Source organism: Dasypus novemcinctus, chromosome 1, assembly GCF_030445035.2.
Source record: "Dasypus novemcinctus isolate mDasNov1 chromosome 1, mDasNov1.1.hap2, whole genome shotgun sequence".
Lineage (NCBI taxonomy): Eukaryota > Metazoa > Chordata > Mammalia > Cingulata > Dasypodidae > Dasypus > Dasypus novemcinctus.
The window spans coordinates 204,440,772-204,468,072 of NC_080673.1; the positions used below are offsets into that span (position 1 = coordinate 204,440,772).

Below are 27,301 nucleotides of genomic sequence, written 5' to 3' on the forward strand. Positions count from 1 at the left end.
ATTTCCACACGAGGCCCCTCGCTGGGATGGGCTCAGGACTTCAACCAGTCTCTCAGGGGGCACAACTGTCAGCCCTCGACAAGTCCATCCTCGGGGTGCGTCTGAGCGGTGGACGGGATGGGGGTGCCGCCCGCGGGCCGGGGAGACGGGCAGTGGGAGCCGCCAGTGCAGATGGGACGTGCCAGGACAGCCGAGCAGCAGCGGGTGGGCGCCGAGGCTGCAGGGTGACGGACCACCGAGGGAGCAGAGAGGTGGGAGGTGGGGGGAGCTGGTGGAGAAGGCCGTGCGGGAGTGGCCCGCAGAGCGGGACCAGGAGGGGCCATGGGTGGGGCCTGGGGCTGGGTGGGGGCAGTGGAGGGGCAGGCAGGGCGCAGGGCGGGTGTGGGTGGAGACAGCTCTGTGCACACATCAGGGGAGAAGAGGTTGGGGAGGCCGTGGGCTGCAGGCCCAGGGAGGGAGGGAGGGAAGGGGCGGAGAAGAGACCCAGCCAAAGTCCTTGTTCCGTCCCAGCCAGGCTGCGACCTGCTGTGTGACCTGCCCCAGCTGCTTGACCTCTCTGTGGCCTGGGAAGGCACGGGCTCTGTGGGTTGGTTTGAGGCAGGCCCTAGAGCTTGAGGCTGCCCGGGGCAGAGCTGGCCCCGAAACCAGACTCACTGCTGGGAAAAAGGAAAACTGCAAGGACTGGTAAGTCAGGAGGTGGGACAGGGACCCGGGGGCGTCAGGGGAAGTCCCCAGGACAGGCCGCTCTTGGCTCCAGGGGCCCTTCCCCTGAGGACAAGGGAGCAGGAGTGGGCGGGGCCTTGGGGACAAAAACGTGCCTCCACCCGCAGGGCCCAAGGGTCTGCCCAGCACGCCCTGTGGAGGGGAGAGGGAGGGAGGAAATGGGGAGGGAAGAGGGGGAGGAGGGGGAAGGAGGAGGAGGGAGATAGAAGGGAAGGGAGGAGGGGGAGAGGAAGGGGAGGAACGGAAGAGGGGGAGGAAGGGAGGACGGGGAGGGGAGGGAGAAGGGAGGTAGAAGGGAAGGGAGGAGGGGAGGATGGGGAGGGGAAGAGGGGGAGGACGGAGGTAGAAGGGAGGGGAGGAGGGGAAAGGGAGGGGAGGGGGAGGAAAGGAGGAGGAGGGGGGGGGAGGTAGATGGGAAGGGAGGAGGAGGGGAGGGGGAAGGGGAGGGGGACGAGGGGAGGGGGGAAGGGGAGGGGGAGGGGGATGGGGAGGAGGATGGAGGAGGGGGGAGGGGGGAGGGAGGGGTGGAGGGGGCGGCGGAGGGGCTGGCGGCTCACCGGCAGGCGGCGCACACGAAGCAGCCGGGGTGGTAGGTCCTGCCGAGCGCCGACACCACCTCGCTCTCGATGAAGCGCTCGCAGCGGCAGCAGCGGGTGCCGTAGAGCCGCTGGTAGTCCAGCGAGCAGATGTACTCGCCCTGGCGCACGAAGAAGCCGCCCTCGGCCAGGTCGCAGCCGCACGCTGGGGACAGAAGGCACCGCGGGGTGGCGGGAGGGGCTGGGGCCGCGGGGCCTCCTCCCGTTCCCAGCGGGCCCCGGGACCCCCACCACACGCGGCCCCCAAGGTGTACTCAGGGAGCTCGTTGACCCATGGGGCAGACCAGGCTGCAGGGACAGACCCAGCAACGGCCCCTTGGCCTCTTGTGGAAACTTCTGGAAAAGGACACCGACCGGGGGCAAGAACTGGGCTTTCCCGGGGGCCGGCCCAGCCCCCCGCCCACACTAGGGTGCCCCAGAGCCTCCTCAGCCCCAGGCGTGACGAGCCCTGACGTCCCGCCCGGTCTCCAGCCCTGCACTGCAGACTGCAGCCGTGGTGTGAGCCCGGGGGCGGCCTTGGCTCACCCGGGGCCGAGGATCCAAGGGGGGGCGGCCAAGGCCCACAGAGGACCGCTCCTCTCGGCCGCCTGCCCGCCCAGCCCCCAAAGCCCACTGTCCCCTTACACCCAGCACGAGGCTCCTGCCCCCGTAAGCTGACCTGTGACCAGGCAGGTGTGGCCTTCAGCCTGTGACAGGTGAGGACGGGGGACAGGGGAAGGGGACAGGTGAGGATGGGGGACTGGGCAGGTGAGGATGAGGGAAGGGGGCAGGTGAGGATGGGGGACTGGGCAGGTGAGGACGGGGGAAGGGGATAGGTGAGGATGGGGGACTGGGCAGGTGAGGATGGGGCAGGTGAGGACGGGGGAAGGGGACAGGTGAAGATAAGGCATGGGGCAGGTGAGGATGGGGGACTGGGCAGGTGAGGACGGGGATGGGGGCAGGTGAGGATGGGGGACTGGGCAGGTGAGGACAGGGGAAGGGGCAGGTGAGGATGGGCAGGTGAGGACGGGGGAAGGGGCAGGTGAGGACAGGGACAAGCAGGTGCCTCCTGCCCCTTGCTCGTCAAACCTGCTTCCTCCCCACCTGGTTCTCGGGCACCCTTGGAGAGGAGAGGAGGCTGTTCCCGCTCACAAACAGGGAAGCTGAGCCTCACGAGGCGGGGGGCCTTAGGGGCCACCCAGCAAGGACATGGGGGGCTCATCTGGACCCCAGCCCCAGTCGTCCTGAGGCGGTTCCTCTGAGGCCCCGTCCTGAACTTCCGGCACCCACGGTCCACAAGCCTGGGCCCTGGGCCTGGCTGGGAGACCGGCCTCGGCAAGGAGACGCCGTGCTCTCGGTCACCAGGAGCTCCAGGCGCGGGGAGGACGACACGCGGCCGGGCGCGGAAGCAGCTGGAACGTCAGACACCGCCCGGGGCGAAGGCTCGGGAAAATGACGCTTTGTGCCAGAAACTTCCATTCCAACGGGGAGGCTCAGAGCACCAAAGGCTGCCCTGAGACCTCGGCCACCGTTTTACCCCAGCGCCGTCCAATCCTCAGAGGAAGAGGTGGATGGTGTCACCCGAGCCGCTTGTACCACGGAGGTGACTGCTCGGGGACACACTGGCTGGTGGCTGGGGCGGGCAGCAGAAACACCAACCACCTGCCATCGCTGAACAGGCCCCACAGCCGCCTGCCTCCCGCAGAGCTCAGTGGACTGTGCCCCATCCGCCCGCTCTTCATCCTCCCTCATCCAGCCTCCTCCCTCCACCGTCATCCATCACTCCATCCATCATTCTTGACTACCTGCCACACGCCAGGCCCCAGCTGTGAGCAGGGATGCCCTTGGGAGCCCACAGTCTGGCAGGGGAGGCAGGAACAGGGCCCACAGTCTGGTGGGGGAGGCGGGCTCGACCCGCTATGACCACGGGTGCCAAACCTGCATGGGAGCAGTGACGCGTGTGTCCACGGTGAGATGAGATCGGGTCTCTGGGTGAGCGGTGCTTGAGGGGAGGGCAGAGGACGGGGGTGGAGGAGGCCACCGCGCCGGGGAGGCGGGGGGCGCCAGGAGCCATGTAACCCGCCGTGGAGAGCGAGAGAAGCCCCTGGAAGCAGAGGGCCCACCGTGGAGCTGGGCACCCTTGCTTTGCTGACCACTGCCCTTGACTGGGAGTGGGCTGGGGGTGGGCTCAGTGGCCCAGCCGGGCCCCTCGGCAGAGCCCGAGGCCGCAGGCGAACAAGGGGCTGCCCGAGATGAGGCAGCAGGGCCTGGCCGAGGAGGGCCGCTGGGCAGCAGCGGTCAGCTGACCTTCACGAGCGCCGCCGAAGGGCGTGAGACGTGACCACAGGCTGCTGGCATGGAGAGCAAGGGGCAGGAGGGAGAGAGGGCGACCCTGGCCCACTTCCGCCTGGAGCCCCCGTGCGGGCCAGGGCCCAAACCCCACGCCACCAGCCCTGGCGTGGCCTCAGGTGGCGCGAGCTCCTGGACGGGGCGCCCACCCGCTTCCCAGGGCCCAGCAGCCCCCTGGCAGGCTCCAAGCCCCCCGCCCGCTTCCCAGGGCCCAGCGGTCCCTGGACCAGGCTCCAAGCCCCCGCCTGCTTCCCAGGGCCCAGCAGTCCCTGGACCAGGCTCCAAGCCCCTCAGCTGCTTCTCCAGGCCCCAGCAGTACCTTCCAGGCCCCGCAACGAGTGGCGAGTTCCCAGGGCAGAGGCAGGCCGTCCCCGGGACACCCCGGGGGGCTCTGGGGGGATGGGCTGGCCCCTTCCCTGCAGGTGGGCTGTGCCGCTCAGCAGGACTTCTCCTAGTGGGGGGCTTGCCCTGGGAGACCCACAGCCCCGCCCCCAGGCCTGGCCTCTTCAGGGACCTCCACTCTCCAGAATGGACTATTTGTGCCCCAAAAAGGGTGGGGCTCAGGGCTGTCCCAAGACCTCCTGGGCCCGGGCATTTGGGTGTTCCCCGGGGCCTCAGCCTGTCTGGAGACCCACGTCTGACCCCAGGCCCCCAGGCCCTGCTCCCACCTGTCCAGGCACCTGATGCTGGAAATACCACTGGCAGCCACGTTGCGTGGGCCACGGCCCCAGGCACCCCACGTGCCGGCACTTTCCAGGTGGCATCTCACGTAATCGTCCAACACGCTGAGCCGGGTCCTGGGGCCCCCGAGGTATGGCTGGACCCAAAGTGGGGCGGGGACATGTTGAAGCCCATAGAGGTCCTCCCAGACCCTCTGCTCTTGGGGTGGAAGGGAACAAGGACCCCAAGAGTGAGGACCCCAAGGGTGAGAAACACAAGAGTGGAGCCCCCAAGATGAAGACCCTAAGAGTGAGGCCCTCAAGAGTGGAGACCCAAGAATGAGGACCCCAAGAGTGAGGAACCCAAGAATTGAGACCCCAAGATGAGGACCCCAAGAGTGGAGACCGTAAGATGAGGACCCCAAGAGTGAGGACCCCCAACAGTTGAGACCCCAAGATGAGGCCCTCAAGAGTGGAGACCTGGGAAACGGACTTTGGCCCAGTGGTTAGGGCGTCCGTCTACCATATGGGAGGTCCGCAGTTCAAGCCCCGGGCCCCCTTGACCCGTGTGGAGCTGGCCCATGCGCAGTGCTGATGCGCGCAAGGAGTGCCGTGCTACACGGGTGTCCCCCGCGTAGGGGAGCCCCACGCGCAAGGAGTGCGCCCGTGAGGAAAGCCGCCCAGCGCGAAGGAGGGAGCAGCCTGCCCAGGAATGGCGCCGCCCACACTTCCCGTGCCGCTGACGACAACAGAAGCGGACAAAGAAACAAGACGCAGCAAAAAGACACAGAAAACAGACAACCAGGGGAGGGGAGGGGAATTAAATAAATAAATAAAATAAATAAATCTTTAAAAAAAAAAAAAAAAAGAGTGGAGACCCAAGAATGAGGACCCCAAGAGTGAGGAACCCAAGAATTGAGACCCCAAGATGAGGACCTCAAGAGTGAGGACCCTGTGCTGGTTGGAGTCTTTTGTGGACCCCAGAAAACCATCTTCCTAAGCTAACCCATTCCTGCACACGTAAACCTAATTACGTGAAAGCTTTTGGTTAGATTCAGTGAAGGACCTCTTGATTTTATCACTTTCGATGTGATCCCTTCAGTCAGGGGTCTTTGATTAGATTTGGGACCGGGCTGAGCCCTAATTCTTTTACTGGTGTCTTCTGTAAATGGAACTCAGGGCAGGAGCGCCGCCATTTTACCCACCACGCGAGCCACGCGTAGGATCTCCAGAGCCACAGAAAGAGACCCCGGGAGGCCAAGCAGGACGGAGGCTGGAACGGGCCCAGCAGCCGACGCTGGCGAGGCGAGCCGGGAAGAGGCGAGCACTGCACCTGCCGCCCGCCGCTGAGCTGGGGGAGAAGCGCCCGGAGGTGGAGGCAGGCGCCTGGGCAGGGCGGCCGCCATCTCGCCTCACCGCGGGGCAGGAGTCCAGGACGCGCCGAGAGCCGGCCTGCGGGGAGACGGCGTCCCCGAGGAGGCCTCGATCGGGACGTTTCACAGCCTCAGAGCCGTCAGCCTTCACCAGAATAAAGTTCAGTTATTAAAAGCCAGCCCCTGTCTTGTATTTTTACATTGGCAGCCTTTGGCAAAACACAGCAGACCCTAAGCGAGGACCCCAAGAGTGAGGACCACCTCACAGGCCTGCCCTGCAGACCCCCCCCCAGGCCCACCCCATCCAGAACCCCCAGGCCCACCCCCATCCAGAACCCCCAGGCCCACCCCCATCCAGACCCCCCCAGGCCCACCCCCATCCAGAACCCCCAGGCCACCCCCATCCAGACCCCCCTCCAGGCCCACCCCCATCCAGAACCCCCAGGCCCACACGCCATCCAGATCCCCCCAGGTCCACCCCCATCCAGACCCCCCCAGGCCCACACTCCATCCAGATCCCCCCAGGTCCACCCCCATCCAGAACCCCCAGGCCCACACGCCATCCAGATCCCCCCAGGCCCACACGCCATCCAGACCCCCCCAGGCCCACCCGCATCCAGACCCCCCCAGCCCACCCCCCATCCAGATCCCCCCAGCCCACCCCCCCATCCAGGCCCCGTCCAGTCCCACCCCCCCATCCAGGCCCCGTGCAGTCCCACCCCCTGTCCCAGCCCCCCTGCTGCTCTGCCTGCTCCCAAGGGAGCTGGAATTCAGCACCCAGCTGGCTCCGCGTTCTTCCCCAGCTGCAGCAGTTTAATATGGTTACGAATTCCAAAAATAGATTTGGATTATGCTGTAATCTGATCTGTACCTGGGCATGACTGAGTTATGATTAGGGCGTTGAGTCCCCGCCCCTTGGTGGGTGGGAATCACAGATAAAAGGCATGGCAGAGGACAGAGCTGAGGGATTCTGATGTTGGAGTTTGATGCTGTAGCCTTAAGCTGGAGCCCTGGGAAGTCAGCTCACAGAGCAAAGAGAAGCCAGCACCAGGAAGAGAGGCACCTTACACCCAGAGAGAAGCAAGCCCCAGGAACGTGGGAACCCAGGAAGCCTGAGCCCTCGCAGACGTCAGCACCCATCTTGCTCCAAATAGACTTTGGTGAGGGAAGGAACTTACGCTTTACGGCCTGGTCTCTGTAAGCTCCTACCCCAAGTAAGTACCCTTTATAAAAACCAACCCGCTTCGGGCATTTTGCACCAGCGCCCCTTCGGCTGACGACTACACCGACCCCAGCCTCAGGAGGAAACGCTGTTCGACGTGCGCCCCGGCCTGGAGCAGGCGCCTCACGACTCGGGCCCCGCGCGGGCTTTACTCGGGAGCCTGAGTCCCAGGTCAGCCCCGAGCGCCGGGGAAGCCGCGCAGCGCTGCCTCCGGCCTCTGATCGGTTCTTCCCAAAGATCCCAGGCATCGGCCGCTCCCGGCAGGAGAAAGCAGGGGCTGAGGGTGCAGCACCCGTCAGAGCAGCGCGCCTCTAAACGTGGCGGCACCCGGAGAGCGAGCAAATCCAGGCTCCGGGTCGCACCCGGCAAGGGGCCGCTCTCCCGGCTCAGCGCCTCCCGCCACCTCCACCCAGCAGACGTGAGCCGCCCTGGGCCACCAGAGTCACCATGAGCCAGCGCCGGCCAGCGGCGGCCTCTGGAAGGAGGATGCTCGGGTTCTCCACGATCTTTAGAAGCCCTAAACCAGAGGCCGCCTGTTACATTCTTATTTTATTTTATTTTCTTTTCTTTTTTTTAAGATCTATAGATCACACAAAAACCTATTACATTGTGCCTGTCGGATTCACCAAGACTTAAAAGGATAGCCAGGGGGGCAGTGTGTGTGACCCAAGTGCCAACCCCGGGGGCTCCCCAAGCGCCGACCCCGGGGGCTCCCTAAGCACCGTACCTGGGGGCTCCCCAAGCACCGACCCCGGGGGCTCCCCAAGCGCCGACCCCGGGGGCTCCCCAAGCGCCGACCCCGGGGGCTCCCCAAGCGCCGACCCCGGGGGCTCCCCAAGCGCCGACCCCGGGGGCTCCCCAAGCGCCAACCCCGGGGGCTGGCTAAGCGCCTCTGTGAGCAGCGGTCCAGGGCAGGGACTGCTGGGAAGAGCGAGGCGGCTCCTTCTGGAATTCCATCTGGCACTCATGCCAGAGAATTTTAGACTGTTCCTCCCCCGGGACCCAGCCATTGCTCTGCTGGGAATCCACCCCAAGGAAATCACCACGAATACCGCGGAAATTCAGTGGCAACGCTGCTTGCTGCAGCCTCAGTAAAGCCCAATGAACAAACGCCGGGACTCGAGTCGGGCAGCCTGGGTTCCAACCCTGGCTCGGCCGCTGGCCAGCTGTGTGACCTTGGACATGCTACTTAACCTCTCTGACCCTCAGAGTAATACTGCTTTCCTGTGGTTGTCGTAAGAAATAAATGAGATGGGGAAGAGAAAACTCACCAGCCCAGCACCTTGCTGGAAACGACGCAAATGTCCAAAAGGAGAGGACTGATTGTTTGCGGTGGCCTTTGAAGAAATTACTGCAGCTATAGAAATTGATGTTGAAGAATCTGAATGATGGGGAAAGTGCTGATAATAAGGTAATTTTAAGCGAATAAATCAGGATACAAAATTATGTATACAGCCTGATTTTTAATTTTAAAAAGATTCCTAACACTTAAATGGTACAGAACTTCTACTTGGGGCGATGACAAGTTTTGGTAATGGTACAGCATTGTGAAAGTAATCAACACCACTGAATTATATTTGAATGTGGTTAAAAGGGGAAATTTTAGGTTGTGTATTTGTTACTAGAATACAATTTTTAAAAAATTATAGATCTGTCCAACACAAACAATGAACCCTAATGAAGCCTGAGGAGTACAGTTAATGGTCCAATTATTAGAATATTCTTCCAGCAACCATAACCAAGGTACCACCAATGCCAGGTGATAATACTGGGGATACGGAGGTATACGGGAACTCTGTATTTTCTGCATGATTTTTCTGCAAACTTACAATTTCTCTAAAAAAAAAAATTCTATTAAAAAAAAAAAAGACTGGCTCCAAGGGAGACTGGGAGGAGGTAGAGCAAATGCGTCACCCCAGGGTGGTCGGGTAGAGGGGTTTCCACTCTCCCCTGCCCTCTGACATTTTGATGGGTGGGAGGAGAAGAGAGCAATTAACGTGAAAACAAAGCAAAACGGTGGAAAACAGGAGCCTCAGCTGGGAGGGAGGCGGCTGCAGGGTTGGCTCAGCCACGGCCAGCCAGGGGCACGGCCAGCCAGGGGCACTGCCAGCCAGGGGCACTGTCAGCCAGGGGCACTACCAGCCAGGGGCACTACCAGCCAGGGGCACTGCCAGCCAGGGGCACTGCCAGCCAGGGGCACTGTCAGCCAGGGGCACTGCCGGCCAGGGGCACTACCAGCCAGGGGCACTGCCAGCCAGGGGCACTGCCGGCCAGGGGCACTGCCAGCCAGGGGCACTGCCGGCCAGGGGCATTGCCGGCCGGGGGCACTACTAGCCAGGGGCACTGCCGGCCAGGGGCACTGCCGGCCAGGGGCACTCCCAGCCAGGGTCACTACCAGCCAGGGGCACTGCCAGCCAGGGGCACTGCCAGCCAGGAGCACTGCCAGCCAGGGGCACTGCCGGCCAGGGGCACTACCAGCCAGGGGCACTGCCAGCCAGGGTCACTGTTAGACAGGGGCACTACCAGCCAGGGGCACTGCCAGCCAGGGTCACTGTTAGCCAGGGGCACGGCCAGCCAGGGGCACTGCCAGCCAGGGGCACTGCCAGCCAGGGTCACTACCAGCCAGGGGCACTGCCAGCCAGGGGCACTGCCAGCCAGGGTCACTACCAGCCAGGGGCACTGCCAGCCAGGGGCACTACCGGCCAGGGGCACTACCAGCCAGGGGCACTGCCAGCCAGGGTCACTGTTAGCCAGGGGCACTACCAGCCAGGGGCACTGCCAGCCAGGGGCACTGCCAGCCAGGGTCACTACCAGCCAGGGGCACTGCCAGCCAGGGGCACTGCCAGCCAGGGGCACTACCAGCCAGGGGAACTGCCGGCCAGGGGCACTACCAGCCAGGGGCACGCCGGCCAGGGGCACTGCCAGCCAGGGGCACTACCAGCCAGGGGCACTGCCAGCCAGGGGCACTGCCAGCCAGGGGCACTGCCGGCCAGGGGCACTACCGGCCAGGGGCACTGCCAGCCAGGGTCACTGTTAGCCAGGGGCACGGCCAGCCAGGGGCACTGCCAGCCAGGGGCACTGCCAGCCAGGGGCACTGCCAGCTAGGGTCACTGCCAGCCAGGGGCACTGCCGGCCAGGGGCACTACCAGCCAGGGGCACTGCCAGCCAGGGTCACTGTTAGCCAGGGGCACTACCAGCCAGGGGCACTGCCAGCCAGGGTCACTGTTAGCCAGGGGCACGGCCAGCCAGGGGCACTGCCAGCCAGGGGCACTGCCAGCCAGGGTCACTACCAGCCAGGGGCACTGCCAGCCAGGGGCACTGCCGGCCAGGGGCACTACCAGCCAGGGGCACTGCCAGCCAGGGTCACTGTTAGCCAGGGGCACTACCAGCCAGGGGCACTGCCAGCCAGGGGCACTGCCGGCCAGGGGCACTACCAGCCAGGGGCACTGCCGGCCAGGGGCACTACCAGCCAGGGGCACGCCGGCCAGGGGCACTGCCAGCCAGGGGCACTACCAGCCAGGGGCACTGCCAGCCAGGGGCACTGCCAGCCAGGGGCACTACCAGCCAGGGGCACTGCCAGCCAGGGGCACTGCCAGCCAGGGGCACTACCAGCCAGGGGCACTGCCAGCCAGGGGCACGGCCAGCCAGGGGCACTGCCAGCCAGGGGCACTGCCAGCCAGGGGCACTGCCAGCCAGGGGCACTGCCGGCCAGGGGCACTACCAGCCAGGGGCACTGCCAGCCAGGGGCACTGTTAGCCAGGGGCACGGCCAGCCAGGGGCACTGCCAGCCAGGGGCACTGCCAGCCAGGGGCACTGCCAGCCAGGGTCACTACCAGCCAGGGGCACTGCCAGCCAGGGGCACTGCCGGCCAGGGGCACTACCAGCCAGGGGCACTGCCAGCCAGGGTCACTGTTAGCCAGGGGCACTACCAGCCAGGGGCACTGCCATCCAGGGTCACTGTTAGCCAGGGGCACTGCCGGCCAGGGGCACTACCAGCCAGGGGCACTGCCAGCCAGGGGCACTGTTAGCCAGGGGCACTACCAGCCAGGGGCACTACCAGCCAGGGGCACTGCCGGCCAGGGGCACTGCCGGCCAGGGGCACTACCAGCCAGGGGCACGCCGGCCAGGGGCACTGCCGGCCAGGGGCATGCCGGCCAGGGGCACTGCCAACCAGGGGCACTACCAGCCAGGGGCACTACCAGCCAGGGGCATGCTGGCCAGGGGCACTACTAGCCAGGGGCATTGCCAGCCAGGGTCACTGTTAGCCAGGGGCACTGCCGGCCAGGGGCACTACCAGCCAGGGGCACGCCGGCCAGGGGCACTGCCGGCCAGGGGCACTGCCGGCCAGGGGCACTACCAGCCAGGGGCATGCTGGCCAGGGGCACTACTAGCCAGGGGCATTGCCAGCCAGGGTCACTGTTAGCCAGGGGCACTGCCAGCCAGGGGCATGCCGGCCAGGGGCACTGCCGGCCAAGGGCACTGCCAGCCAGGGGCATGCCGTCCAGGGTCACTACCAGCCAGGGGCACTGCCAGCCAGGGTCACTACCAGCCAGGGTCACTGCCAGCCAGGGGCATGCCGGCCAGGGGCACTGCCAGCCAGGGGCACTGCCAGCCAGGGGCACTGCCGGCCAGGGGCACTGCCGGCCAGGGGCACTACCAGCCAGGGGCATGCCAGCCAGGGGCACTGCCGGCCAGGGGCACTGCCGGCCAGGGGCATGCCGGCCAGGGGCACTGCCAGCCAGGGGCACTGCCAGCCAGGGGCACTACTAGCCAGGGGCACTGCCGGCCAGGGGCACTGCCGGCCAGGGGCACTACCAGCCAGGGGCACTGCCAGCCAGGGGCACTGCCAGCCAGGGGCATGCCGGCCAGGGGCACTGCCAGCCAGGGGCACTGCCAGCCAGGGGCACTGCCGGCCAGGGGCACTGTTAGCCAGGGGCACTACCAGCCAGGGGCACGCCGGCGAGGGGCACTGCCGGCCAGGGGCACTGCCAGCCAGGGGCACTGTTAGCCAGGGGCACTGCCAGCCAGGGGCACTACCAGCCAGGGGCACGCCGGCCAGGGGCACTGCCAGCCAGGGGCACGCCGGCCAGGGGCACTGCCAGCCAGGGGCACGCCGGCCAGGGGCACTGCCGGCCAGGAGCACTGCCAGCCAGGGGCACTGTTAGCCAGGGTCACTACCAGCCAGGGGCACAGCTGAGCCTCTCACCCAGATCCCCATCTGGAAATAACGGGGCGGGCACCCCCAGGATTCCTTCCTGCCGAGTCTGGCCACGATTCCGCCACGTGACCCTGGTGAGTGGGGCTGCCCGGGAAGGTGGGGCTGGAGCGGGCCCGGGCACACCTGCGGGGGCCCTAAGGGAGCCGGGAGCGCCCCGAAAGCCTCCTGGCCACGCCCTGGGCAGGCAGCCCCGCTCTCGGCCGCCCGCCCCCGGTTCCAGGCTGCAGGCCACTGCAGGCTCTCCTCCCTGCCGCTGCCTCGGTCATTTCCAGACACAGGTCCAGGCTTGCTCCGTTTCATGGAGAATCGGGTTGGAAAACGCCTGGTTTCTGGGCTCACGCCGGAACGCGGACCCTCGTTTCAGAATCGTCTCCAGAGCACCAGCGGAGGGGCCATAGCAGAGCCCATGGACTGGGAAACAAATGTGGCTCAACAGCTAGAGTGTCTGCCTACCATACGGAGGGTCCAGGGCTCGATACCCAGGGCCTCCTGACCCGTGTGGAGCTGGCCCACGTGCAGTGCTGATGCGCGCAAGGAGTGCTGTGCCACATGATGTGTCCCCCACATAGGGGAGCCCCACGCGCTGAGTCACGAGGGAGGTCTGTGGGGGCTTTAGGGAAAGGGTGCTCCTTCCTGATAAAAGGGAGAGTCATGCTAGGAGAGCACACCTCTGCCCATGCACATCTCCCTCCTAACCTGTTCCTGGACTGGGTGCTGGCCTGTAAGGGTGTGATGGTTGGTGCTCCAACAGCCATCCTGAGGCCATGAGGAGGGATACTGCTCTTGCAGAGGATGGGGTGGGGAAGTAGAGAAAGAACCTGATCTTTGATGCCCTGTTGAGCTGTTAAATCAACCAACCCAGAGGGGCTGCCTCCAGAGCTCATGTCAAGAGGATAACTATCCTGGTGCTGGAGGCACCCTGACTTGGACCTTCAGGTTTTCTGCACCCCAGAGCATGCTCCATGATTCAAAGGCTCCCAGATAAAAGATCCCAGATAAAAGATCAACCCCAGACTACGTAATCCTCATGCTTATACAAACGCAGGCTTCTTTAACCTTGGAGGAACTTTTAAGGGCTCGTACCTTGTTTCAGCATTTTTTGCTACAAAGGCAAATTCTCCTCTGTGTTCCCAGGACCCCCATGGCAGCTGGCACAGAGCACGACTCCATCAGCAGCTGGGAGGTGGGGGGTGGGGTCTTAGAACAGGGCCGGCTCAGGTGACATGTGGGATGAGGTGCTGCGAGTCAGCTCGTCCGCCCTGCAGGCCAGGACGGGTGACACTGTGCCCACTGGAGACTCAGGACACAGAAGCTCCAGATAAACTCACTTGCCCGGGGTGGCAGCGTGAGGAGGGGGCTTGGGGCAGTCCCACCACACACCCAGTGCCGAGGGTCAGACCCGGTGATGGACACAACTTGCTGCGTCGGATGCATTCCTGAGGTCTGCGTGTACAGAAAAGCCCTTTTAAAAAGTATGTATGTTGGGAAGCGAACTTGGCCCAGTGGTTAGGGCATCTGTCTATTACATGGGAGGTCCACGTTTCAAACCCGGGCCTCCTTGACCCGTGTGCAGCTGGCCCATGCGCAGTGCTGATGCGTGCAAGGAGTGCCCTGCCACGCAGGTGTGTCCCTCATGTAGGGGAGCCCCATGCACAAGGAGTGTGCCCCATAAGGAGAGCCACCCAGTGCGAAAGAAAGTGCAGCCTGCCCAGGAATGGTGCCACACACACAGAGAGCTGACACAGCAAGATGACACAACAACAAGAAACACAGATTCCTGTGCCGCTGACAACAACAGAAGCGGACAAAGAAGACGCAGCAAATGGACACAGAAAACAGACAACCGGGGGGGAGGGAAGGGGAGAGAAATTTTTTAAAAATCTAAAGAAAAAAAAGTATGGATGCCCCCTTTGTCCTCTAAAGGAAGTTTTTAAAAAGAGCAATCTATTGCGTTTCACTTTTCAGATACAGCAAAGGGATCTCAATGAAGAGGAGAGAAGACTAAACTAGAAAAACCCCTCAGGGCCCGGGAGAGCTCCACGGAACAGAAGAAAAGCTCAGGCCAGGGTGAGCACCGTCCCCGTGCCCCGCGCGACAGAAACGCGCAGAGACGGTCTCCTGCGCTCTCGGGCCCACTGTGGACACAACCAGGATGGAGGCCGCTGACGAGCGACCCTTGTGGACACTCTGAGTCCACTTCCACAGCCACCACAGGGGTCTGCTCCGACCTCCCACGAAGCCACCCTTGCCAGGGTGCGGCCGGGGCACGCTCTTCCCCAAGGCCCAAAGCTGCCGACCAGGAGGGGCCCGGGGCCGCGGCTTCCCATGCTGGGACCCACTGTCCCGGGGCAGTGGGTGCCTGGGAGGCAGGGAGCCACGGGGGAAGCCAAGGGGCTGCGCCAGGTTAGGGGTGCACAGGGGACCCCCGGAGCCAGTGATTCCTGGGGCACTAATGATGTCAGCAGCCAACCACGCCCACGAGTGAACTGGGGCTCCCTGAGGGGGGCCTGGGGGCAGCCTCAGGCCGAGGGGTGCAGGGCCAGGGGGGGCAGCGGGCCGACTCATCTCCCCCAGTCCCCGCCGGCAGCCAGGCCTCAGCCCCCGCCCGGCCCTGGCCGACCTCCACCCAGGCCGCCGGGCCAGCAGCCCCCACCCCGGCCCCCCAGGCCCCCTCGCTGAGCTCAGGGCAGGCGCTAGCCAGGGGCGGCACTGTCCATCTGTCTCGCCAACTCTCCCATCAGTCCAGGCTTCTGCCCCCTCCAGCACCCCCGTCCACTCCCTCCTCATCCCCCCACCCCTCGAACGATCACCCACTCGTCCACTCCCCCGTGCACCCCCACTCGCCCCCCCCCGCCCACGCGCCCACCCCCGGAGCCAGGCCCTCTGTGCAGTGGGGGCAGCAGGGAGGGCGCAGAGCCCGCCGCCCTCACCGAGAGGCTGGACCGTGGGGGCGCTATGGGGGTCTCGGCCTGGGGGTGGCGACTGCAGGGGGGCTCCGACCGAAGCCCACTCAGCCGGCAGGGGCCATCCAGAGCAGAGGCAGGGCGAGCCTGACCCCGCCACCACCCCCGGGACCCCGGGGAGGGGGCAGCCTGCGGGCCTGTGCCCGGAAGGAGCCCTTTCCCCCGGGGGGTCGGAAAGCAGCCTGGCCCCTCTCCCCGCGGAGCACACCAGCTCCCGCTGCGCTCTGATTGGATGACACGCACGGGCGAGTTGTTCCTGTCCCCTCCTCTCTCCTCCCTCCCTCTGCTCTGTGTGTGTCCCCTTCTTTGTCTCTCTGATATTCCCGTCGTGGGTCAGCAGCTGCCCATGGCCTCGGGTCAGTAGCTTCTCCCTCCATGCCTCAGTTTCCCACGTGTGAAAGGCTGGAGGTGACCCTGGGACACTGGGTGAGGCAGAAGGCGCAGAGCGGCCCGCAGCCCCCTCCCGCCCCCGCCTGAGGGTGCCCGCCCCACTTGCTCCGCCCTCACCCCCAGCCCCCCACCCCATGGATGCAGAGTCCGGGCCAGGCAGACCCCGCACCCCATCCCCGCAGGCTGGACGCAAGGCCCAGGTGGGGGCTCGTTGGAGTCGCCCTGCTCCCCCCCCCCAGGAGTGGCCCCATCCCGGGCCCTTTGCCCCTCCCAGCCTCAGTTTCCCCATGTGCCATGGCCTCCAGAGGCTCGGGGTGTAAGAAGGAAGCAGGGAAGCAGCACGAGCTCCATGGGGGCGCCCTGGGCAGATGCCGCGGCCACCAGTCCTGCCTTCCCAGCGCTGTCCGGGAGCCCCGTGACGCAGACCTCGGCCAACCTGCCCCCAGCCTCACCCGCCCGCTGTCCTCTCCCAGGCACAGGTCGGTCCACGCCCCACGGGGGTGGGCTTCTCTGCACCTGGGCACCTGGGCACACCTGTCCTTCCCCTCGTCCCCCTCTCGGAAGGGGGATCACTGCAGCCCTCCAGCCGCAGGCCAGGCACGCCTCCTTCGCGACAGCTTCCCCAGAAGCTCCCAAACCCTTCCCCGCATCTTCCCATCACTTCAATTTCCCTACAAAAGCCAGCACTTGAACTTGCGGGGTCGACCTCCCTCCCCAGACCACCAACCCCTCGGAGGCTTGTGTCTCCTCACTCTTCGGAGCCTTCCAGAGCCTTCCGCCGGGGCGGGCGCCCAGGGCACCTCCTCATACTCTTAGTGGAGTACGCGGAGGCAGCCTGCGGCGATTCTACAGGGGCTGCTCCAGGTCTGAGAAAAAGCACGACACCCGCTTATCGAGATGCGGCTTATTTCCCAATTTTGTTTTTAACCCATAAAAAAGCAAACCCTTGTTGCCCGGGGGCCACAGAGGGCCCCGGCGGTTAATGCTGCGTGAACTGCTACGCATCCTGCAAGGACCTGACAGCGAGCCCGTACGAGGCGGGCGACTGCACGCGGTATGGGGAGGGGGCAGTGCTTTCGTGACCAGAATCTTTAAATGCCCCAAATTCTCTGGTTTTGGATACCGAGTCAGATTGGTTGGATTTACTCATTCCCCCAGAAAGGCTACTTTCCACAGAACGTCAGGAAATGAAACGCAGGCGCGTGGAATCCCGCTTGTGTGCAATGGAGCGCGTGTCCCCTTAGCGTGGAAAGCAAGCCTGGAGGGGGGCACGCCGAGACCGTCGTGGGGTGCAGGGGGCTGACGGGGCTTTTCTTGGTTTTACTTTGGGTCTTTCTGCACTTTGTGAATTTAGTGTGCTATTTACACTTTTTAACAAGCAGAGGGAAGAGGGTCAACCACCACCAGGGAACCGAGAGTGCCTACAGCTGCAAGCAGGAGAATCCCATCTACCAGCCACGTGGGATCTAAGCCCCCTCTTGATCTAGAGGCGGAGTGGACATCACCATCCCAGGGCCCACAGGATGGAGGAATAGTGTGGATTAGAGTGGACTTACTGATACTCTATTCATGAACTATTGTGACTAGTAATGGAAGAAATTGTAGCATTGAGGTGGAGACAGTGGCCACGGGAGGTGCTGAGGGCAGGGAGAGGGAAGAAGAGGTGTGATGTGGGGCATTTTCAGGACTTGGAGTTGTCCTAAATGACATGGCAGGGACAGATGCTGGACTTTATATATCCTGCCATAACCCACTGAATGGACTGGGGGAGAGTGTGAACTACAGGGTAAACTATAATCCATGTGGTGCAGCAGTGCTCCAAGATGTATTCACCAAATGCAATGAATGTGCCACGATGATGAAAGAGGTTGTTGATGTGGGAGGAGTGGGGGTGGGGGGTATATGGGAACCTCTTATATTTTTAAATGTAACATTTTTTGTGTGGAAAGGACATCACCATCCCAGGGTCCAGATGCTGGAGGAATAGAGTATGGACTAGAGTGGACTTACTGGTGTTCTACTATGGAACTATGGTGACTAGTAATGGAGGAAACTGTAGCATTGAGGTGGAGAAAGTGGCCACGGTAGCTGCTGAGGGCAGGGAGAGGGAAGACGAGATGTGATGTGGGGGCGTTTTCAGGACGTGGAGTTGTCCTGGGTGGTACTGCAGGGACAGATGCTGGACATTGTGTGTCCTGCCATGGCCCACTGGGTGGACTGGGGGGGGAGTGTGAACTACAATGTAGACCACTATCCATGGGGTGCAGCGGTGCTCCAGAATGTACTCACCAAATGCAACGAATGTGCCACGATGATGAAAGAGGTTGTTGATGTAGGAGGAGTGGGGTGAGGGGGTTGGGGGTATGTGGGAACCTTATATTTTTTGAATGTAACATTTAAAAATAATAAAGAGAGAGAAAAAAAAACAGCAGAGGGAAGAACTTAAGCTCTTCCATTTGGCAGGGATGGTCGGGTCCCCCTTACTCTCGGGGTGTCTGTGTGGTGTGTGTCCCATGTACCCACTTTGCTGGGTCCACGGCCTCACCGCGAGCCCACAGCTGCTCACTGGCCTGGCTCCGGGGCCCAGCGGCCACTGCGCTCTGCCCACAGGGTCTGAGGTCCCCTATGGCAGGTGCGGCCAGACGAGGCAGCCCCGTGGGGCCCGGAAGCTTCCCCTGAGCGCCCACACCACGCCACACCGACAGGTGCAGGTTCTGGACCTTCTGGGAACTCCCCAATATTGCCGGCCTAACTGCGCTTCCTGGAGACACTCTGCAGGCCCGAATCACAGCCGGGGGGCGTGGCTCAGGGGCCACGCCATGAGGGCCTGGCTCGGCAGCCACGCCGCGGGGACCCTGCTCAGAGGCCATGGGGCCCGGCTCGGCAGCCACGCCGCGGGGGCCCTGCTCAGAGGCCATGGGGCCCGGCTCGGCAGCCACGCCGCGGGGGCCCTGCTCAGCGGCCACGGGGCCCGGCTCAGCGGCCACGCCGCAGGCTGCCGCGCGGGTGAAGGCGGCGCTCACCTTTGCAGACGAAGCACTTGAGGTGGAAGTACTTGCTCTGGACCCGCAGCACCTCGCCCCTGCACACGTTCCCGCAGGTGTGGCACAGGATGGCCGTGCCAGGCGGCTTCTCCAGGGGGCCGGGGGCAGCCTGCGGCTCCGACACTGTCAGGGAGAAAGGGGCGCGTGTAAGGTGGAGTGCCCGGCGTGAGGGCGCACAGGGCGAGCCGGGGACTCAGGGCCCGTCCACGCACAGCCGGCCCGCGCCCCCCGCCGGCACGAGGCCCCAGGTGGGGCATCTGGAGATGGACGCCTCGTCCCCTTCTCCTCGGGGGCTGGGGGCGTCCAATGACGGGGGAGCGATGGTCCCTGATGCCTCCGGTCACTAGCCCCACCCCTAACGCCGGGGTCCGGCCTGCAGCAGCTCCGCCTAGAAGTGTCCTGGTCCCCCTGCCACACGTCTGCGGCCACGGGGCCATCACCCCGCCCCCCCCCAGGACGGCCCACCCCGTGCCCACGGAAGTCACGTGCCTCAGCCCAGCAGGGCGGCCCCCCCAGGCCCCCTCGCCGTGGGGCAGCCCTTCGGGGGCGGGGTGAGCCCAAGCCCTCTCCTGCAGGCCCAGGAACGCCCATCCTCCTGCGAGCGCAATCCCAGTCCCCTCTGCATCCGCGCACCAGTCCCATGCCTAAGACCCCGCCCAGGCCTGGGGGCTTTCAGGAGAGGCTCAGGAGACCCAGGGCGGGTGACGGCAACGGGCAGAGGCCGTCCTGCCTCACCTGCATCCTCCAGAAACCCCATAGCCCGCCGGGCCCCACCCCATGGGTGGCTCCCAGCCGGGGGCCAGGCAGAGGCTGGGAGAGCAGCAGGGACAACCCAGGTGACACCGCGGGGGGCGGGGGGCGTCGCGCTGGGAGGCCAGCTCTCGCCTCAGGGGTGCCTTGGGCCTGGAAGCAGAATGAGGTGGTCAGATGGAGAGCCCGAGGGTGGGACGGGGGCATGCCACACGCGGCGCGGCCAGCTCTGCGGCCGTCCTGGGGGTGCAGGGGAGGGAGCAAGGGGGCAGGGCCTCGCTGAGGAAGGCTGCGTGCTGGGCTGATGCTCGAGACGGCGCCCCGGGGTGGACGGGGAGACTCGCAGCACACGGCGAGCGGACGGCGCATGGAGAGGGGGCCTGTGGACAGTCAGCCAGCGGGGACCCCCAACGACACCCAGAGCCTGGGGACCCGTGACCCCACGTGGCACAAGGGACCATAGATGGGAATATGTCAGGGGTCCTGGTGAGGGGCTTGTAGCTGGCATATCCAGCGGGCCCCGTGCCCTCCCGGGGGTCCCTAAAAGATCAGACCCTCCTGCATGTGGACAGAGGGCGACGTGACAAGGGAAGAGGGGTCGGCCGTGCCGGGGGCAGTGCTGATGGAGGGAGGTGCGCAGGCGGCCCCCGGAAGCCAGAAAGAGTGAGGAAATGGGGCGTCCTGGGCTTGGCCCTGGGCGGCCAGGCTGGCCTCCGTCTCCAGAAATGAAGGTAAAAATCCTGCGCTGTTTCCAGCCATTGTGCTTGTGGCCGTTTGTCCCGGCAGCACCCGAGACCCCTCCAGGTCAGCCTCTCCCACAGACCAGTGGGGCAGGTGCACGCGGCGTGACGGAGGCCCCAACTCACCCCCGGCCAAAGCGCCTCTCCCCTAAGGTCCATCTGGGCAGTGGCCGGCGGTGGCGGCAGGAGTGGTCATCGCGGCCACGGCGGCTGCCCCGGCACACGGCCTCGGACCCGGTGCGGGCTGAGCGCTGCAGAACACGCTACGATGCCGTCTCAAGCCCGCTCCCCTGCCCCAGTCTGCGCTCCCCTGCAGCTGAGCCAGCAGCGAGGATGTGGGTGCAGGTGGGGACCCCAGGGAGCAGCAGGAAGGGTCGGGGAGGCGCCAAAGTCCACGGCAGGGTCCTGCTCGGCTGGTCACCGCCGTGGGCACCCAGGGCTTGAGTCCGCTCGGGTCCCCCAGGAAGAGCAGGGACCGTGCCCCAATGGTCCCCTGGGCAGACGGGAGGCTGGCACGCGGTGCCTCCAGGTCCCCGGCAGGTGAGGGGCGGCCCGGGCGTGGAACCCCCGGCCCCCATTTCCGGACTGCCCGGGGTCTGAGTCCCGAGGCTTCCGCGCAGAGGCTGAGGCGCCAAAGCTGGAGAGGCTGGAGGCACGGCGGAGGGAAGCTGGCAGGGGCCGGGGGCGCCGGCTGGGGCTGGGACCACAGGCGACCCCTGAAGCCCTGGGCACGCACTCTGTGAAGGGCTAAGCGCGGCCATACACACACACACGCATTTACACAACCGCTAACCGCTGGCATTAGCGCGAGGCCCAGGTCCCCATTGCAAACTGGGTGGAGCTGGACTTCGGGAGCCTGTTCCTGGCCACCCCACCCTGTTTCCAGACTGTTCCTCACCCACCCCCGGGACCCAAGGCCCCAGCAGCCCCCCACTGGGCCAGGAGCAGGGTCCTTTCTCCCTCTGCTACCTCCAGACAGCCCAAGGGCCAGGAGTGTCGGCTATAGAGGGACAAGAAGCCACGAGGCCAAAGAAGCAACGAGGAGGGGAAGGGTGGCCCGGAAAAGAGCTGGAGACAGGGGCCCGTGCGCTGGCGCCGGCCTCGCGTGTTGGGGCAGGCGGAGCCCCCTGGACGGGCTGGCACTGCCAGAGACGCGTCCGTCTGAGTGTCCCGAGCTCCACTGGCCTTCCGCTCCGGTCACCTGCGGGCGGAGGCGGCCCCTCGCTCCCTTGCCTGGGAAGGCCTGCCGGGGACCCCTTCTCTGTGGTTACTAAGAGGGGGCGGCGGGGCCGGGAGCAGGGCCGCCGCTGGGCTGGAATCGCAGGCCGGGGCACGGAGTCCTGCTCTGGAACCTCAGGGCCAGCCCTGGGCCGCGCACAGCCGGGGCGGCCCCGGAGAGCGGGGGGTGGCGCCCCTGAGTCACCCCCGCTGGGGGCCGGTGGGTGCGGGAGGATGTCGGTCTCCCCGACGGCCGTGTTCTCATCTGGTGACGACACAACGACACGCCGTCGCCTCTCGGGGTGAGATGAGGCAGTTTTTTTGTTTTTGTTTTTAAGATTTATTTTTTTATTTATTTCTCTCTCCCCTCAGGTTGTCTGCTCTCCGTGTCCACTTGCTGTGTGTTCTTCTGTGACCGCTTCTATCCTTATCAGCAGTCTGGGAATCTGTGTTTCTTTTTGTTGCATCATCTTGCTGTGTCAGCTCTCCGTGTGTGTGGCACCATTCCTGGGCAGGCTGCACTTTCTTTCACGCTGCGCGACTCTCCTTACGGGGCGCACTCCTTGCACGTGGGGCTCCCCTACACGGGGACACCCCTGCGTGGCAGGGCACTCCTTGCGCGCATCAGCACTGCGCATGGGCCAGCTCCACACGGGTCAAGGAGGCCTGGGGTTTGAACCGCAGACCTCCCATGTGGTAGACGGATGCCCTAACCACTGGGCCAAGTCTGCTTCCCGAGGCAGTTTTCATGAACCTGGAAATTGCAGCAGCTCCAGTGTGACTCGGAGGCCACTTCCAGACTCTTGGGGGGCCCCGCCCCTCCCACCCTTCCGTCCGTCTGTCCATGGTCCGCACGCTGGGCTGGCATCTGGGGGGGCGACGACAGTGAACAAAAGTCTTTGCTGAGCAAGCAGCCCAGGGCCCCCAGAGAATCAGTCCCCTGCAAAGAGTGGCCTTCGCTCTCTCCCGCCCGACGCAGCATGACTTCCCCCACTTCCGGGTTCCTGGAAACGTGTTTGATCTGGAAGGGAACGCTCCTTTAAGCGCTTTCTTGTGCTCGAGGAGCAGGCCTCGCTGGGCGCACCTGGCGCAGCCTCGGAAGCACCGTGCAGGTCCCTTGGCCCAGAGGGGCGCGGCGGCGTTGCTGCCCCCTGGCGGCGCCCGGTGGACACTGCAGCCGAGGGCAGGGTGCCTCCTCCTCCGCAGGGATTGCCCCCCCCCCGCCTCCCCCCTCCCATTGTGTCTTCACGCTGGGCGGTCTGTCGGGCCCCCTGCAGTTCTCAGACCTTCTGTGCGTGCCCTGCATCCCTCCAGGCAGTGGTGGAGCTGGACAGGAAGAGCGATCCGAATGGATAAGGTCCCAGCCTGGCATCCCCCCAGCCGTGCCCCCAGCTGTCCCCCCAGCCGTGCCCCCAGCCGTGCCCCCAGCTGTCCCCCAAGCCGTGCCCCCAGCCATGCCCCCAGCTGTCCCCCCAGTTGTGCCCCCAGCCATCCGGAGCCCAAGGCTCTGCTCCACAGCCGAGCAGGCTGGTCAGAAAGGCCCAAGGAGCCCGGCAGCCCATGCGTGAGTGGGAAACCGCTGCTGAAACACCTTTCAAGACCACACCTGGCCCTGAGCGGACGAGGGGCTCCCCCAGGCGGGCGCCCCCCGTGTCTCCCCGCTGGGCTGGAGCAGCCCAGGGCAGGGAGGGCCTCTGGCCCCGCCCGGCGAAGGTGCCCACTCCTTCTCTTCAGCACCGAACACCCCGGGAGCCGCTGGGAGCCCGGCCCTGTTCGCAGGACGACAGCCTGGCCCTCCCGGGGTTCCCTCAGTTGCCCTCCTGACGCCCGGCGAGGCAGGTGGGAGCCCCCACGTCACAGGCGAGGAAGCTGAGGCCAAGAGCAGGTAAGTCGGCACAGGTAAACCACGGCGAGGTTCCCTGGGCTGTGTCGGTACCCCCACCTTCAAAACAGACCTGGAGCCCCCCGCCCGTGGTCGCAGGCGCCGGGAGAGGCCGGGGAATTCCATTTTAAAAATACCTCCAGGGGTGCCAGGCACGCCCATGGATCTGAGCCGGAAGCTTCTGGCTCCCAGCAGCCAGGGTCAGCCTGGCGGGGTCCCCACGGGCTGCCCCTCACCGCGCTTGGCACGGGGTACGATGGGGACGGGTCGTGGGGCTGTGCCTGCACCGCCGCCTTCTGAAGCACACGGCACGCCTGCGCCTGGGATGGGGGGCTGGGACGCCCGCACGGGCCTGGAAAACTGCACCCCCGGCTGGAGGCAGGTTCTGGGAGGGGGGTGGCACCTGGAGACTAAAGGCTGGTCTGGAAGGGACCTTCCGGAAGCTCAGGTGATGGGGACGTGCGCAGCTGGCCACTGGGCCTGCGTGAAATCACCCGCCGTGTCTTTTCCAGGACAGGAAATGAAGTGTCGCTGTGTTTACTGGTGAAGGTCACCCGGACGCCGCGGCAGGTCACCTCCTCCCTGTGTTCACACCCTTCTTTGGGTGAGTGTAAACTAGGGACCCCTCTCCTACAGCGCCCGTGTCCCGACCCCAACCTCCGGCTGCCTGGCCCTGGGGCCGTGTGAAAGTTCCTGGAGCATGTGCTCTTGCGCCATGTGGAAGGCCCTCCTGCCTCGTCCACCTGGCACCCGGCCACCCTTCCTCCAAGAGTCACTGCCTGTGCCCCTGCCTCCGGGAAGTCCTCTGGGACTTCCCTCAGGCCAACCAGGGCCTCCGCCCTCTTTCTCCGGCTGCAGGTGATAGGCTCGCACAAGAGGTCTGAAGAGGCCCGACGGTCGTTGCCACCTTGCTGTCAATTGTCCCAGACTGGGAAGGTCCTGGAGAGAGGGGCCAGGTGGGGACTCATCGCAGCGCCCCAGCCCGCGCCCGCCCGGAAGCCTCCCGTGGACGGCCGCCACGTGGGCAGGCGCGCGGAGGGTCAGCGCGCCGCCGTTTCAAGAGCACCCCCGGCAGCTTTATCAAGGTCGCACCCGCGATCACAGCAAACCCCGGGCCCCGGGCAGGAACCAGCCCACGAGGCCGGCGGCATGAATGCCGTGACGGCGACGCGCCAGCCTCGGCCTCGCGGGCACGAAAGCAACGGCCGCCGGCCACCCCGCGTGGCCCGCTCGTTCCCACGGCGTCCGGGGCCAGGGCTGGCCGGCACGAGACCGCCGGGGCCCCTGAGGGCGGGCCAGAGGGCGGATTTTCACATCTGGACTCGAGGATTTTTAGAAACTCCACTGATGCCAATAAAGCCCCTCGCGTGGGGCCGGCCGCGGCACAGCGGAAAACGAGGCTGGACCCTCTGCGTGGGGGCGGGGGTCTCGGGAGGGCACGGATGAGCTGCTCTGAGGCCCCTGCAGAGTCTCAGGTTTAGAGCGGGCGCCACCAACTCTTCCTGGAAAGGGCCAGGGAGCCGCTATCCTGGGCCGTGCGGCCAGAGGCCCTGCCGCAGCCGCTCAGCCCTGCGCCGGGGCCCAGAGGCAGCCGCGGCCCATTGGGCTCGGTCCACCCGCTGGCCCGAGCTGCCGCCCCGGGTTCTAGGGCAGGGTTTCTCAGCCTTCGTTGTTCCCCAGACGCCCCTGCCCGTCAGGTGAAAGCCACGGACCCCTATGAAATAGGCCACACTGTACTTGTATTATCTAATAAATAGATGACACCTGCACCAGAAGGGACCCACGAGAATAACGTTCTGAATTTCAGTTCAAGCTCTCGGGCCCCTTGCTGAGACGCCTGCTCTAGAGTTTCGAGGGGCCGTGCTTTGTGGAAAGCTCCCTCATCAAGAGGCCACCCTAGACTCGCCTTCGTGCCTTGGCCCACCGACCTGGGGCAGGGTGGGGTAGCAGGAAGGGCAGGGGCTCTGAAGGGAGGGGACCCCGTGCCAATCCCAGCGAGGTCACCCCCTGGCTTTTTGCCTTGGGCAGGTCACATGGCAATCTGAGCCTCAGTTTCCCCATCTATAAAATGGGACACCGATTCCCAAGACCCAGGACTCCAGGGCCACAGGCGCTGGCCGGGGTTGTGGGGGGCCGACCCTCCTTCCAGATCCTTGGTTGTGTCCCCAGGCTGACACAGACCGAGCGAGGCTGCAGAGGGGGGCCCTGCACCCCAGCTGTGCTTGGGGTGAGGGGCTCGGGCAGGGGTCTCACTGGTCCTTGGCTTGGGGAGCAGGGACGGTGGCCCTCAATGCACATGTCACAGAGAATGTCAGTGTCGCGGCTGGCTCTCGGGTAACTGTCCACTCAGGTGTGCGCAGCCCAGAGACGCCAGGTAGAAGTCTCTTGCCTCTGATGCCTGAGAGCTCACACGTCCTCTGCCCTGGTGAACTGCAGCAGAGACCATCCAGCTGAAACATCCCATAATCGCCCAGCAGTCCCCTTCGCTCTGTTGGCACAGAAAGGAACTGGAGCAATTCCTGTCTTTTTCATAGAAATGCACCCTCCTGGCATCACTCAAGATGCCTTCGCCCAAAGTCCCATGTCCTTCCTGGTTACGAAACCTGGAGAGCAACGGTGCCGCCTCCTGCAACGCACCCTGGCTCGTCCCACCCCCTGGCTGCCAAATCCAAGCAAAGTGCATCTGCCACGAGCCTGCATCGGAATCCACGGCGATCGCTGCCACCTGATCGCGAGAGCCAAAGCCGCCGGGCCAGGCCAGCGCGCGTCCCGCTCCAAACGCAGAAACAACAGAGACGGCAGGCCTGTTGCCGGCTGTTGGTTCCATCATTCACTCGTCCAGCGAAACAGGTGCACCATGTGTCCTGGAGTTTCCCAGGCCCTGGCAATGGAGCCACAGCCCCGGGCCTGGCCTTTCTCTCATTTGGTCCACATCCCACAGGGCTGGTGTCATCCCCATTCTATGGATGAGGAAACTGAGGCTCACAGACATGGCTGGAACATCCCCCAGGTCACGGGGCCAGTTAAGAGAACGGGAAGTGGGGCAGAGTTCACATCCGACCCGGCAGTTCCACCCCTCGCTGCCCGGGAGGAGGGGGGTCTGCCCACACGGACACCCGTGTGCACTCCAAGGCAGCCCTGCCCACCAGAGGTGAAACGTGGAGACACCCCAAACGTCCGTCAGTGGACGGCTGGACGGGGAAAGGAGGCCCGTAAGTACCAGGGACTAGCAGCCAGCCACCAGCAGGGCGGAGGTCCCGGCAGCTTGAAAGCACCGCACAGAGGGAGGAAGCCTGTCCCAAAAGGGTCAACACGCACGAGTCCACTCACGGAAGCCCCTGCCCGGGAACTCAGACGGGAGGTAGAGGGGCTTGAGGAGCGGGAGGCGCAGGGGACGAGGGGGCCAGCTGAGAGCACACGTGGGTTTCCTTTTTTTTTTTTTCTTTTTTCTTTTAAATGTTACACTAAAAAAATATGAGGTCCCCATATACCCCCCAGTCCCCTCACCCCACTCCTCCCACATCAACAACCTCTTTCATCATTGTGGCACATTCATTGCATTTGGTGAATACATTTTGGAGCACTGCTGTACCATGTGGACAGTGGTTTACATTGTAGTTCACACTCCCCCCCAGTCCACCCAGTGGGCCATGGCAGGACACATAATGTCCAGCATCTGTCCCTCCCAGGACAACTCCAAGTCCTGAAAATGCCCCCACATCACATCTCTTCTTCCCTCTCCCCACCCTCAGCAGCTACCGAGGCCACTTTCTCCAAATCAATGCTACAACTTCTTCCATTACTAGTCACAATAGTTCCATAGTAGAATACCAGTAAGTACACTCGAATCCATACCCTGTTCCTGCATCCTGTGGACCTTGGAATGGTTGTGTCCACTCCACCTCTATATCGAGAAGGGGCTTAGATTCCACATGGCTGCTGGATGCCATTCTTCTGCTTGCAGCTGTAGGCACTCTTGGCTCCCTGGTGTGGGGGTTGACCTTCTTCACCTCCCTGTTAGCTGGCCGGGGCAAGTCCAATAAACCAGAGGGTAGGAGTTGCAACTCTGCTGAGGCTCAGAGCCTGGCTGTCACATGGATGGTTCAGAGATTCAGGTCCCCTGAATATACACCAACCCCAACACCAACCACAGGTCCGGTTCTAAAACTGTGGTGATGACAGCACAACTCTGTGA

At 64.5% G+C, this 27,301-nt stretch overlaps 1 protein-coding gene across 9 annotated transcripts in view; it reads right to left on the reverse strand.

Moving 5' to 3' along the window:
* The window catches only part of ABLIM2 (actin binding LIM protein family member 2), a 161,185-nt gene that overhangs the window by 97,542 nt on the left and 36,342 nt on the right, over positions 1-27,301 (reverse strand). For all 9 annotated transcript variants that reach the window (XM_071217458.1, XM_071217449.1, XM_071217452.1 and 6 more), the window contains exons 2-3: positions 18,496-18,639; positions 1,281-1,464 (exon numbers count right to left, since the gene is read on the reverse strand). In XM_071217458.1, the coding sequence (XP_071073559.1) occupies positions 1,281-1,464; positions 18,496-18,639 (328 nt within the window). The remainder of the gene's footprint in view (positions 1-1,280; positions 1,465-18,495; positions 18,640-27,301) is intronic.